Genomic DNA, 14,960 nt, shown 5'->3' with positions numbered 1-14,960 from the left:
ACTGTGGAGGAGCTGGCAAGCATGGCGACTGCGAGGCGGGTTAAGGAGAAGGCAATGGGTATTAGAATTTTTTCTAGCGGTCATGCAGGCATGAGATGAGGTTTGGTTAGATTTGACCAGGGGATAGTGTGGAGTTGAGGAGAAGAGGGCAGATTCTGCATGTATTTTGTAGGCGGCAATGAAGGGACTTTGCAGTGAACTCAAGGCTGCACAGGGAAGAGAGTAGGCAAGGAAGACTCCCCTATCTCCAAGAAGCTGGGTGATACCTTTAACTCAGATGAGTTTGGGTTGGGTTGAAAGGGGGCTGGAGTGAGTTTCTGGATGGAAATAGAAATATTTCTGAGATATACACCTTTTATATATATGTCAGAGGCTGTCGCTGGAAATTGTAACTGTAGCCACAACTATCCATTTGGATAACAGTAGGGTGGTTAGTGTTTTGTTTTGTGTGAAAGAGAGAGACAGAGAGACAGAGAGAGATGGGAAGAAAGAGAAATGAGAAGCATCACCTGATAGTTGTGGCACTTTAGTTGTTCACTGATTGCTTCTTATATGTGCCTTGACCGGAGAGCTCAAGCTGAGCCAGTGACCCCCTGCTCAAGCCAGCTACCTTGGGCTCAAGCCAGCAACCATGGGATTACATCAATGATCCATGCTCAAGACAGAGACCCTGCACTCAAGCCAGATGAGCTCATGCTCTAGCCACGGGACAGTGAGCTGCAACTTCAGTATCCCAGGTCAATACTTTATACACTGCACCATTATCAGTCAGGCAAAGTAGCTGGTGTTTTTATCTGTTCTGTAAACCTTTTTTTTTTTTTTTTTTTTTTTTAGAAAGAGGAAGGGTGAAAGAGTGACTGAGAAACAGAAACACTAATCTGTTCCTACATTTGCCCTGACCAGGGATCAAACCAGCAACCTCCATGCTTCAGGGCAATGCTCTAACTAACCAAGACATTCAGCCAGGGCTGTCCTGTACACTTCTATCTGTGGTCTCCACATTGCAACTGTTTACCTTTTTTTTTTTTAAGGTTCATTTATTAATTTTAGAGAGAGGAGAGAGAGAGAAAGGGGGGTGAAGGAGGAGTGGGAAGCATCAACTCGCAGTTATTGCTTCTCATACGTGCCCTGACCAGGCAAGCCTGGGGTTTCAAATCAATGACCTCAGCATTCCAGGTCGACAACTTTATCCACTACACCACCACAGGTCAGGTGCAACCATTTACTTTTAAAAAACATTATGTGCCCTGGCCGGTTGGCTCAGCGGTAGAGCGTCGGCCTAGCGTGCGGAGGACCCGGGTTCGATTCCCGGCCAGGGCACATAGGAGAAGCACCCATTTGCTTCTCCACCCCTCTGCCGCGCTTTCCTCTCTGTCTCTCTCTTCCCCTCCTGCAGCCAAGGCTCCGTTGGAGCAAAGATGGCCCGGGCACTGGGGATGGCTCTGTGGCCTCTGCCTCAGGCGCTAGAGTGGCTCTGGTCGCAACATGGCGACGCCCAGGATGGGCAGAGCATCGCCCCCTGGTGGGCAGAGCGTCGCCCCTGGTGGGCATGCCGGGTGGATCCCGGTCGGGCGCATGCGGGAGTCTGTCTGACTGTCTCTCCCCGTTTCCAGCTTCAGAAAAATGCGAAAAAAAACCCCAAAAAACTAAAAAACATTATGTAACATTTAAAATACACAAAAATGTATAAAGAATAATACAGTGAACAACGATATACCACCACCCAGCGTAAGAAATAAAGTGTGGGCCCTGGCCAGATAGCTCGGTTGGTTAGAGCATCGTCCCAAAGTTCAGAGGTTGCCGTTTCAATTCCTGGTCAGGGCACATACAGAAACAGATCGATGTTCCTGTCTCTCTCTCTGCTTCTCAAAAAAAAAAAAAAAAAATCAATAAAATAAACACTTAAAAAAACTTTTCAAAAATACCTTTTAAAAAAGAAAGTATTACCATTATCAGCAGTCTCTTATGGACCTTTCATTGTTCAAATTCCCTTCCCTTTCCATAAAGGTAGTTCTGTTGTAAATCTGAACTATGGCCCTGGCCGGTTGGCTCAGTGGTAGAGCGTCAGCCTGGCGTACAGAAGTCCCGGGTTAGATTCCCAGCCAGGGCACACAGGAGAAGAGCCCATCTGCTTCTCCACCCCTCCCCCTCTCCTTCCTCTCTGTCTCTCTCTTCCCCTCCCGCAGCAGAGGCTCCATTGGAGCAAAGATGGCCCAGGCGCTGGGGATGGCTCCTTGGCCTCTGCCCAGGCGCTAGAGTGGCCCTGGTCACAACAGAGCGACGCCCCGGAGGAGCAGAGCGTTGCCCCCTGGTGGGCAGAGCGTCGCCCCCTGGTGGGCGTGCCAGGTGGATCCCGGTCGGGCACATGCGGGAGTCTGTCTGACTGTCTCTCCCCCCCCCCCCCCGTTTCCAGCTTCAGAAAAATACAAAAACAAAACAAAACAAAACAAAAAACCTGAACTATGTTTGTGCATTTTATACTTTACCATATGTATACAGTGGTACCTTGAGATATGAATTTAATTCGTTCCGTAACCAAGCTTGTAAGTCAGTCAACTAACATCAAACTGCCAATACTGGACCCGTGCGCCAACGCGCCAACTAGCAGCAGCTTCCCGAATCACGACTCGTATCTCGGAATTTCGCTCAGATCTCGAACAAAAATACAGATCGAGTTGCAGCTTGTATCTTAAATATATAAATAAATAAATAAATAATTTTTAAAAATTGTATGTTGGTCTGCTCATATCTCAAGGTACCACTGTAGCCCCAAAACTATACTGCTCTGTGGAAGACTGCAAGCTGGCAAAGCCTCGCAGTTTAAGGCTTAGCCAAAGGCTAAGGTCTTCCCCTACACCTCCATATTGGCTATGAAGCTGAGTATTTATGCTTATCCCATCCCCCCACTTCACTTGCTTAAGTTGCTAGACGCAATTTACCTGTCCTTCTTCTCACCTTCCGTTTGTTCTGATGTTGATTTCACTTATGCATGGTGGGGGGGGGGATTCCTGTTTTTACAAGCTATCTTAGTCTTGCAAAGAGACCTCCCTATCCCATCTTTTTTTCTCTCTGAGTTTATTTCTTCATTCGGCACCGTCCTCACTCAGGCCCTGGACAATTACTAGCCACGCTGGTCCGTGGCACTGCTCAAAAAAATTAGGGAATATTTCAAAATGAATATGAAGCAATAAAATATCCCCTAATTTTTGTGAACAGTATATGTGGTATTGTTTTGTATTTTATGCATTATATAAATAGCATATACACTAGTCTTCAGAAACTTTTTAAAATTTAAAACTATGTTTATGAGATTCATCCATGTTGATAGATATGTGTAAATCTGGTTTACTGATTCACTACTATTTAACAATTCCATTTATGAAAATACTACCATTTGCCTGACCAGGCGGTGGCGCAGTGGATAGAGCGTCGGACTGGGATGCAGAGGACCCAGGTTCGAGACCCCGAGGTTGCCAGCTTGAGCGTGGGCTCATCTGGCTTGAGCAAAAAGCTCACCAGCTTGGACCCAAGGTCGCTGGCTCAAGCAAGGGGTTACTCGGTCTGCTGAAGGCCCACAGTTAAGGCACATGTGAGAAAGCAATCAATGAACAACCAAGGTGTTGCAACGAAAAACTGATGATTGATGCTTCTCATCTCTTCGTTCCTATCTGTCTATCCCTCTCTCTGACTCTCTCTCTCTGTAAAAAAAAGAAAAAGAAAATGAAAATACTACCATTTATTTATCCAGGTCCCAATGAATGATATTTAGTTTGTAAAATTTTTACTATTGCAAACAGTACAATAGTACAAAAAAATTGAGCAATTCTTGTATATTTTATTGTATATGTATATAAAGTTTCTCTCTGTTATATACCTAGAAGTGGAATTACTAGGTTGTAGGATATAAGCATCTTCAACTTCATTAAATGATGCCAATTTGTTTTCTGAATCTATTCTACCCATTTTCTTTCATATTAGCAATGTTCCTCTTGTTTGACGTCCTTACCAACTCTTCCTACTGCAAAACTTCTTAATTTTTGTCAGACCTGATAAATATGAAATAGTATCTGATTGTTTTACTTTGTCAATTCTCTAATAATCATGAAGTTGGACATCTTTTTATTTTTAAATTGTAAACTACCTATTTCTAACCTTTTGTCACATTTTCTACTGGATTATTTGGCCTTTTTCTTACTGATTGTAAGATAAATTTCTTACAATCAGTATTTCATACATTTTGAATCCTAACCCTTTACCTGTTAAAGGTGTGTTATATATATATATATATATTATATTATATTATATATATATATATATATAATATATCACCTACACTGACTTTTCACCTCTTTAATGATCTTTTGATGAATAGAAGTTTTTTTGTTTGTTCATTTGTTTGTTTAGGTGAGAGGAGGGGAAATAGGACACAGACTCCAGCATGTGCCCTGACCAGGATCCACTCGGCAACCCCATCTGTGGCCAAGGCTTGAGTGCCGAGCTATTTTTACTGCCTGAGGCCGATATACTCCAACAGAGCTATTCTCAGTGTCCAGGGCCATGTTTGAATCAATCAAGCCACTGGCTGTGGGAGGGGAAGAAGGAGAGAAAAGGGGGTAGAAGCTGATGGTCGCTTCTCCTGTGTGCCCCGACAGGGAATTGAACCCAGGATGTCTATACACCAGGCTGGCGCTCTATCCACTGAGCCACTGGCCAGGGCCAGATGAAGATAAGTCTAAAAAAGTTTTTTTTAAGCAAGGAGGGGAAGGGAAAGAGATGAGAAGATGTATCAACTCATAGCTGTGTCACTTTAGTTGTTCATTGATTGCTTCTTATATGTGCCTTGACCAGGGGGCTCAAGTGGAGCCAGTGACCTCTTGCTACAACCAGCGACTTTTGGGCTCAAGCCAGCGACCATGGGATCATCTCAATGATCTTGCACTCAAGCCAGTGACCCCCATGCTCATGAGCCTGTGCTCAAGCCAGATGATCCTGCACTCAAGCCAGCGATCTTGGAATTTTGGACCTGGGACCTCAGCATCCTAAGTTGGTGCTCTATCCACTGCGCCAATTAACCAAACTTTTTCTTCATGGTTTATAAATTTTGTATCTTAAAATTATCTTTCCTCCTGAGGTCACATAAATATTCTATATGTTCTTCTGGGCATTTTAAAGTTGCATTTTTCAAGTTAGGGCTTTAATCCAGCCATGTATGCAGTGAGGTGGGGATTCAATTGTATTTTTCCTCCATATGTACAATCAATCATTCTAGTACCACTTAATGAAAAGTACCACCTTATTCTTGCATTGTTCATCTGCAGTGCCATCTGTCAGGTACTAGGTTTCCAGACAAGCCAGGGTCTGTTTCTGAGCACTCTCTCCTGGTCCACTGGTCCATTTGTCTATTCATGTATCATTACCCTGCCTTAGTTACTAAAGCTTTATTTTTAAAAATCTTATCTTTAGTAAGTTAAGCCTTTTCTCCTTTTACCTTTCAAGGTCATCTTGATTTTTTCTTTGTCTTTCAATCTTTTATCTGAATTTTAGCACGTTTGTCAACACAAAATCCTGCAGGCTTCTTATTGGAATTGCACTGATTTTATTGATTAATTTGGGGAAACTGTATCTTTAAGAAACTGAACCTTTCCATTCATGATCTGATATACATTCTCATTTCCTTGCCTTCTTTAACAACCTTTATGTATTTTTTTCCTCTTTAAAGATCACACAAATCTTTTATTAGCTTTGCCTTTAAGTACTTTTTAAACTTTATTAGAGGTGCATCATTTTTTTATTGTGGTTATATTAAATATATTTAATTTTGTTTATTAATCATATATCCAACAAACTTGCTGGACTTATTAACCTTATTAATTAGTATTAACTTTATTAATTAATATTTTCAGATTCTCTTGGAATTTCTATGCAGAAATATCACTTGTGAATAATGAGGTTTTTTTAAACTTTCTAATTCTTAATGCTCTTTCTTTTTTCTCTTTCTTTCTTTCTCTTTCTTTTTATGTATTATACATTGGCTAGGACACCAACACAAATTTTATCAATAACTGAAATACACCTTTAAAGGAAATATTGCTAAAGTTCACCACTGAATGTAAATTCTGATATAGGTTTTTCATAGTTACCCTTAATCAGGTTACAAATAAATCCTTTCTATCCCCAGTTTGTTGTTCTTTTAGTTTCCTAAGTTTTTATTCATGAAGAATATTCTGCATCTCTTGAAATAATCTTATCAAGTTATTTTCTCCTTTAATGTTTTAAGCTGGTTAATAAAATGTATAGATTTTTCTAATATTTGCATTCCTGAGGGAAAAAACCCTACTTGGTAATGGTCTGTTATCTTTTTGATATTTTTAAAATTCAGTTTCCTAATATTCTGTTTGAAATTTTTGTGTCCAAGTTCATAACATCAGGTGTAATTTTCCTCCACACTGTCCTTGTCTAGTTTTGGCATGAAGGTTCACAGAATAAATTGTCTGTGGGCAGGGCAGATATCTTATTTATTTAATTACTTAAAGTGTTCTATAGGTCTGGAACTACACCTTTCATGGATATACACCCATCTAGTCCACATTAGTTTTGGGAGATGAAAATTTTTAACTACTAATTCAGGCCCTGGCTGGTTGGCTCAGGGGTAGAGCATAGGCCTGGTGTATGGATGTCCCAGGTTTGATTCCCAGTCAGGGCACACAGCAGAAGCGACTATCTGCTTCTCTACCCTTCTCCCATCTCTGTCTCTCTCTTCTCCTCCTGCAGCCATGGCTCCTCGAATGGTTTAAGCAAGTTGGCCCCAGGCACTGAAGATGGCTCCATAGCCTTGCTTCAGGCACTAAAGTAGCTTGGTTGCCAAGCCAACAGAGCAGCAGCCCCAAATGTGCAGAGCATCACCTAGTAGGGGGCTTGCTGGGTGGATCCCAGTCTGAGCGCAAGCAGGAGCCTATCTGTCTGCCTCCCTGCCTCTCATTTAATAAAAATTAAAAAAAAAAAAAACAACACCCTACTAACTCAACACTTTAAACTAATAAGAACAGATACTACACTTGATCTTAGCCAAAAGGCTGAGAAGCAATTACACTTTTAGACATTAAAGGACATACATGAACAGATAAGATTATTGAAAATTTGCTTCTTAATTGAGTCGGTTTTATATCTTTTTTTCTAGAAAATTGTCTTATTTCAGCTAGGTTTTCAAATTTACTGGCATAAAAGTATTAGATTTCTGTTATCAACTATATCTGTAATTTCCTTTTATAATCCCTAACATGTTTCAGGGCTTCCATTTAGCTTGCTTGTCTTATGAAGAAAGTTATTTAAATATTTTTTATTGATTTTTTTAGATTTTATTCATTTTGAGAGAGAGAGAGAGAGAGAGAGAGAGAAGCAGGAGGAGCAGGAAGCATCAATTCCCATATGTGCCTTGACCAAGCAAGCCTGGGGTTTCGAATCAATGACCTCAGAGTTCCAGGTCTACACTTTATCCACTGCATCACCACAGGTCAGGCTTTTCTTTTTTCAGAGAGAGAGAAAAGCATCGATTTGTTGTTCCACCTAGTTGTGCATTCATTGGATATGCCCTGACAGTTCGAACACGCACCATGGCCCATTAGGACGATGCTCTAACCAACTAAGCTACCTGGCCAGGGCTAGTAAATTATTTTAATTATTTTTCTAAGACCTGACTTTCAGCTTTATTGATACTTTCTATTGAGTCTTTGATTTCTATTTCATTCATATTTGTTCTTATCTTCATTATTTCCGTTTACCAACTTTCCTTCTTTTTCCCTTCTACTTTTCTCTCCTTTTTCTTTTTTTTAAATTTTATTTTATTTCATTACTACTTTCCAACAGGTCAGTTCATTCATTTTTTAAAATTGAGATATAATTTATGTACCATAAAATTCATCTTTTTAAACTATAGAATTCAGTGTGTGAAGAATTAGTTTTGAGTATTTATCTTTGCAGTAAAATATACATACCATGAAATTTATATTTTTAACCATTTTAGTTGTATAATTAATTCACTGAGATTAAGTACTTTTACAATACTGTGCAACCATCACCATGACCCATTTCCAGAACTATTTTATCACCGCCAACAGAAATTCTGTACCCAATAAACAATACTGTTTATCTCCCCACCCCTCATAGCAGTAAACCCTATTCTACTTTCTGTCTGTATAAATTTGCCTATTTTAGGTACTTCATATATGCAATAAATAGAACCATACAATATTTGCCCTATTGGATCTGGTTTATTTCTTTTAACATGTTTTCAAGATTCATCTACATTGTAGCATGTAGCACAATCTCATTCCTTTTAGGGCTGAATATTATTCCATTTGTGTACCACATTTCCTTTATCCATGCAACACATGAACACCTGGGTTGCTTCTACCTTTTGGCTACTGTGAATAATGGTGCTGTAAGCATTGGTGCACAAGTATCTGTTCAACTCCCTATTTTCAATTCTTTTGGGTATACACCTTAGAAATGGAATTGCTGGGTCAAATGGTAATTCTATGTTTTAATTTTTTGAGGAACTGACAAACTGTTTTTTATACTGGCTGAAACATTTTATATTTCTACTAGAAATGCACAAGGTCTGCCTGACCAGGCAGTGGCACAGTGGATAGAGTGTCGGACTGGGATGCCAAGGACCCAGGTTCAAGACCCCAAGGTCGCCAGCTTGAGCGTGGGCTCATCTGGTTTGAGCAAAAAGCTCACCAGCTTGGACCCAAGGTCGCTGGCTTGAGCAAGGGGTCACTCAGTCTGCTGAAGGTTCGCGGTCAAGGCACGTATGAGAAAGCAATCAATGAACAACTAAGATGTCACAATGAAAAACTAATGATTGATGCTTCTCATCTCTCCATTCCTGTCTGTCTGTCCCTGTCTATCCCTCTCTCTAACTCTGTCTCTGTAAAAAAAAAAAAAAAAGAAGAAGAAGAAAAATAAAGAAATGCACAGGGTCCTAATTTCTCCATAACCTCACAAACATGTACTTTCCTTTTTCTATATACTAGCTGTCCTAATGGGCATAAAGTTGTATCTCACTGTGATTTTGATTTGCATTTCCTATTCTAATGCCTAGTTATGTTGAACATATTTTCATGTGCTTATTGGTTAGTTCTGTATCTTCTTCGGAGAAATGCCTATTCAAGTCCTTTGCCCATTTTTTAAAATTAGGGTTGTTTAGATTGTTGAATTGTGGAAGTTCATTCAATATTCTGGATATTAACCCCATATGATATATGATTTGCAAGTATTTTCATCCATTCTGCAGGTTACCTTTATACTCTCTTAATAATATCCTTAGATTCGCAAATGTTTTTAATTATCCATTTCTTTCTTTTGTTACCTGTGCTCTTGGTGTCAAAATTCACTGCCAAATCCAAGGTCATGAATATTTACCCCTATGTTTTCTTTTCTTTTTCTTTTTTTTTTTTTTTAAGATTTTACTCATTGATTTTACAGAGAGAGGAGAGAGGGATGGTGGAGCAAGAAGTATCAACTCATAGTTGCTTCACTTGAGTTGTTCACTGATTGCCTGTCATATGTGCATGGACTGGACAAGCCCAGGGTTTTTGAACCAGCAACCTCAGCATTCCAGATCAACACTTTAGCCACTGCACCAACACAGGCCAGGCCTCTATGCTTTTTTTTAAGAGTTCTGGCTTTAAGGCCCTGGCCGGTTGGCTCAGTGGTGGAGCGTCGGCCTGGCGTGCAAGGGGTCCCGGGTTCGATTCCCGGCCAGGACACACAGGAGAAGCTCCCATCTGCTTCTCCACCCCTCCCCCTCTCCTTCCTCTCTGTCTCTCTCTTCCCCTCCGGCAGCGAGGCTCCATTGGAGCAAAGATGGCCCGGGCGCTGGGGATGACTCCTTGGCCTCTGCCCCAGGTGCTAGAGTGGCCCTGGTGGGCAGAGCGTCACCCCCCGGTGGGCGTGCCGGGTGGATCCCTGTCGGGCGCATGCGGGAGTCTGACTGTCTCTCCCCGTTTCCAGCTTCGGAAAAATACAAAAAAAAAAAAAAAAAGAGTTCTAGCTTTAAATTTAGGATGCTGATCCATTTTGCGTTAATTTTTTATATGGTGTGAGATAGGGGTCCAACTTTACTCTTTTGTATGTGTATACCAAGTTGTCTCAGCACCATTTGATGAACAGACTATTCTTCTTCCCACTGAATGATCTTGGCAATCTTGTAAAAAATCAATTAGCCATAGGTAGTTGAAATTATGTCTAGAATCTCAATTCTATCCCATGGGTCTATGTCTATCTTTTTGTCCGTACCACACTGTTTTGATAACTTTATCTTTCATAGTAAGTCGTTTTTGGGGGGGGGGGGGTTAAATTCCTTTTAGAGGAGAGAGAGAGAGAGAGAGATAGGGAGGAGGAGCAGGAAACATTAACTCCCATATGTGCCTTGACCAGGCAAGCCCAGGGTTTTGAACCCGCAACCTCAGCATTCCAGGTCAACGCTTTATTCACTGCACCACCACATGTCAGGCCTTTCGTAGTAAATTTTGAAATCAGAAAGTGCAAGTCCTCTAACTTCGTTCTTCATTTTCCATATTGTTTTGGTCACTTAGGGCCCCTGACACATCCATATGAATTTGAGAACCTGCTTTTCAATTTCGGATTTTTTTTTTTTTCAAAAAAGGCTGTTAAAATTGTGATAGGGATTGCATTGAATTTGTAGTTCATTTTGGAAAGCTTTAAATCTTGTCTTCTAATCCATGGATATAGGGATCTTCCCATTTATCTAGGTCTTATTTAATTTTTCAGCAACATTTTATAACTTTCATTCTACACATCTTTCATCTCCTTGGATAAACTTATGTTATTATTTTGGATGGTATTGTAAATGGAAATTTCTTAATTTCCTTTTCAGATTGTTCGTTATTAGTGTACAGAAATACAACTGATTTTTGTTGTTGGTCTTGTATCCCACAACATTGCTGACTTTGTTGAAAAGCTCTAATAGTTGTGTGTCTTTGTGTATTCTTCAGAATTTTCTATATATAAGGTCAAGTCATCTGCAAAGATAATTTCAGCTCTTCCATTGCTATTCAGATACCTTTTTTTCTTGTCCTTACCTAACTGCTCTGGTTAGAACTTCCAGTACAGTGCTGAATAATAGTAAAAGCAGGGATTGTTGTCTTGTTTTTGATCTTAGAAAAGCTTTCAGTCTTTCACCATGGAATATAATATTAGCTGTGGATTTTTTCATAAATATCCATTACCAGTCTAAATAAGCTCCCTTCTAGTTCTAGTTTGTTAGTTTGTTTAGTATAGCCAACAAAGCTTTTTTTTTGGTGGGGGTGGGGTGTTTCTATTTGCATGGAATATCTTTTCACTCTTTCACTTTCAACCTATTTGTATCTTTGGTTCAAAGTATGTTGGATTTTTTTCAGCCTCAACAGTGGATTTTCCTTTTCATCCTATTGGTGTATTACATTGATTTTTTTTACCATGAACCTTGCATTCTGGGACAAATCCTACTTGCTCGTGCTGTTGGATTCAGTTGGTTAGTATCTCAATGAGGATTTTTGCATTTATGTTCAGAAGGGATATTTGCCTGTAGTTTTTTGTTTTGTTTTTTTTTTTATTTTAAATGTCTTTGTCTTCGATGTTAGGGTATGCTAGCCTGATGAAATGAGTTCTAACGTATTCCTGCCTCTTCTATATTTTGAATAAGTTTGAGAAGGATGGTGTTCATTCTTTAAATGCAAAGTAGAATTAACTAGTGAAGCAATCTGGTCCTGGGCATTTCTTTTTGGGAGGTTTTAATTTTTAACTTAGTCTTTTTACTTGTTATAGCTCTATTCCAGTATTGTTTTCTATTTCTTCTTGAGTCAGTTTGGTTGTTGGTTTATTTCATCTAGGTTATCTAATTTGTTGGCATAATTGCTCATAGTATTCAACTATAACCCTTTTTATTTCTATATGGTCAGTAGTAATGTCCCAACTTTCATTTCTGTTTTTAGAAATTGAATCTTTTATTTTTCTTTGTCAATCTAAGTAAAGGCTTGTCAATTTTGTTGATCCTTCCAAAGAACAAAATTTTGATTTTTCTCAATTGTTCCTCTATTCCCTATTTTTGTTTATCTCACTTTAATCTTTTTACTTCCTTCTTTTGGGTAGCTTTGGGTTTAGTTTGCTCTTCTTTTTCTAGTTTCTTAAGGTGTAAAGTTAGGTTATTTATTTGAGATCTTCTTTCTTTTCTATGCATGCACTTAAAGGTATAAATTTCCTCAGAGCACTGCTTCTGCTGCATCCTGTACGTTTTATTATGTTGTTTTCATTTTCACTTAAAGTATTTTCTTTTCTTTTATTAAGCGAGAGGCGGGGAGGCAGAGACAGGCTCCCACATGTGCCCCGACCGGGATCCACCCGGCAAGCCCACTAGGGGGTGATGCTCTGCCCATCTGGAGCCGTTGCTCCATTGTTCAGATATGGAGCCATTTTAGCACCTGAGGTACCTGAGGCAGAGGCCATGGAGCCATCCTCAGTGCCCAGGGCCAACTTACTCAAACCACTTGAGCCATGGCTATAGAAGGGAGAGAGAGAGAAATGGGGGAGGAGTGAGTAAGCAGATGGTCGCTTATCCTGTGTGCCTGGACTGGGAATCTAACCAGGGACCTCCACATGCCAGGCCAAAGTTCTGAGCCAACTAACCAGGGCCTTAAAAGTATTTACTAATCTCCCTTGTCAAATCTTCTTTAACCAATTGGTTATTTAAGAGTGTGGTTTTGTTTTGTGGTGGGATTTTTTTTTTTTTTTTTAGATTTTTAGTTAAGAACGTGTTGTTTAATTTCCATATATGACAAATTTTTTCCAGGGTTCCTATTGTTATTTTTAGTTTCATTCCATTGTCAGAGAAAATAGCCTTTTATGATTTTAATATCTTTTATTTATTGAGACTTGTTTTGTAGCCTAACATGGTCTATTCTGAAGAATGTCCTATATGTACTTGAGAAAAACTCTTATCTTCTTGATGAATTGGCCCTCTTCAATATACAATGTCCTTCATTGCCTCTTGTAAGTTTTTGCCTTAATGTGAATTTTGTCTGATGTTGATATAACCAACCCTGCTCTTTTTTTATTTCTATTTGCATGAGATAATTTTCATTCTTTCACTTTTAACATATTTTATCTTTGGATCTCAAATGAATCTCTAAGACTATGTGGATTTTTTGATGATCCATTCTGTCTTAGTTGCATACTTTAATTCATTTGCATTTGAGGTGATTACTGATAAGAAAATTTTCCTGCTATTTTGGTATTTGTTTTATATATGTCACATCTTTTTTGTTCCTCAGTTCTTCCATTATGGATTTCTTTTGTGTTTGACTTTTTAATTTTATTTTACTGTAGTGAAACATTTTCATCCTGTTGTCATTTGTTATTTTCTGTATATTTTTGTTTTCTTGGTGGTTACCTTTGGGATTACAATTAACCTCTTAAATTTATGACAATATTTTTTAACTAATACAACCTTAGCTTCAATAGTATATAACAACACTGTTCCTATACAACTCCATCCCCACCTTTGTTTCTGTTGTCACAAAATACATCTTTATGATTGTTTGCCCATTAACAATCTGTGACTAGTTTTATGCATTTATATTTTAAACCATGTAGGAAAAAAAGAGTTACAAACCAAAAATACAATGCCAGCTTTTATATTTACCTATGTAGTTACTTTTATCAGTGTTCTTTATTTCCTCGTATGGCTTAAGTTACTGTCTAGTTTCGTTTCTACCTAAAGAACTACCTTTAGAACTCTTGTAGAGCAGATCTACTAGCAGAAAACTCCCTAAGCTTTTGTTTATTTAGGAATATCTTGACTTTTCCTTCACTTTTAAAGTACAGTTTCTCTGAATATAAAATTCTTAATTGTTAATGTTTTTCTTTCAACATTTAACATGTTATTTCACTGCCTTCTGTCCCTAGAATTTCTGAGAACTCAGTCATTGAGACTGTTACTGAGGATTCCCTGTATGTGACAAGTTGCTTGTCTCTTACTGCTTCCTCTCCCACCAAGGCTAATACTACACAGTTGTGGATCTTAGTAAAGGTACCTTGTTAACTAGTTTTGATGCAAATGCTGCTCGTGAATTTTTGGTTTTGTTATTTGGTTGCTCTACCTTTTTTTTTAAAGGGGATTCAGGGAAATTAAAAAATCATGTCACTGCTGCCACCATATTCCCATATTTTAGAGTGTATTTTTAAAGCTCTTAGGTCCTAGTCAGGTGGCTCAGTGGGTGGAGTGTAGTCCCAGCATACCAAAGTTATGGGTTTGATCCCTGGTCAGGACAGAAATGAGAAACAACCAATGAGTACACAACTAAATGGAACTAAGTAGAACAAATTGATGCTTCTTTCTCTTTTTTTCTCTTTCCCCCCAACCTCCTCTCTCTCCCTTCTTCTCTCTCTCTCAATGGAGACATTTTTATAAAGATTATTTTAAAGTCCCTAGAATTTTTCTACAGAAACTTTTCTTGAACAAAAGGCCTTAAAATTATATAACATTTTGAGAATTAAACAGGTGAAACAGAAAAAAAATAGATCTACTCTGTCTGCTTACCTCATGAAGTCTGTACAACTTGTATTTTATGTTATAATCAGTAAACAAGGCAAACAAAAAAGCATTCAGTGAGATGGTCATAATCATAATTATCTTGAACAGAGAACTCTCTGTGACTCTCTTCACAAATGCCTGAAATTCAGTATCTTTCCTCCTGTCAAAAAGTTGAATAAGAGGTATGATTATCTCACAACAGAGCTAGATCGCCAAATGATGCATACTTTTTTATAGGAACTAGAGTATGCTTTCCCAATTCTGTATGTTTATATACATTTTTAAATTGAAATGAAATACTGACTGAATGACCACTGAAATATCTATAATGATCATTGAGTGTTTTCTCCTCATTCAGTGTTTCAGT

The 14,960-nt window shown here is 38.8% G+C and overlaps 1 protein-coding gene and 1 pseudogene across 1 annotated transcript in view; both read right to left on the bottom strand.

The window, feature by feature from the left end:
* The window catches only part of CATSPER3 (cation channel sperm associated 3), a 36,199-nt gene extending 21,452 nt beyond the window's left edge, over positions 1–14,747 (bottom strand). The window contains exon 1 of the mRNA XM_066272510.1: positions 14,600–14,747. Coding sequence (XP_066128607.1) covers positions 14,600–14,686 — 87 coding nt within the window. The 5' untranslated portion in view covers positions 14,687–14,747. The remainder of the gene's footprint in view (positions 1–14,599) is intronic.
* LOC136336792 (U2 spliceosomal RNA) lies at positions 6,907–7,085 on the bottom strand (annotated as a pseudogene).
* Positions 14,748–14,960: the final 213 nt, after the last annotated feature.

Source organism: Saccopteryx bilineata, chromosome 4 (assembly GCF_036850765.1).
Source record: "Saccopteryx bilineata isolate mSacBil1 chromosome 4, mSacBil1_pri_phased_curated, whole genome shotgun sequence".
Classification (NCBI taxonomy): Eukaryota; Metazoa; Chordata; class Mammalia; order Chiroptera; family Emballonuridae; genus Saccopteryx; species Saccopteryx bilineata.
The sequence above is the reverse complement of the archived record's forward strand: the minus strand, read 5'-3'. Positions and strand labels throughout refer to the sequence as shown.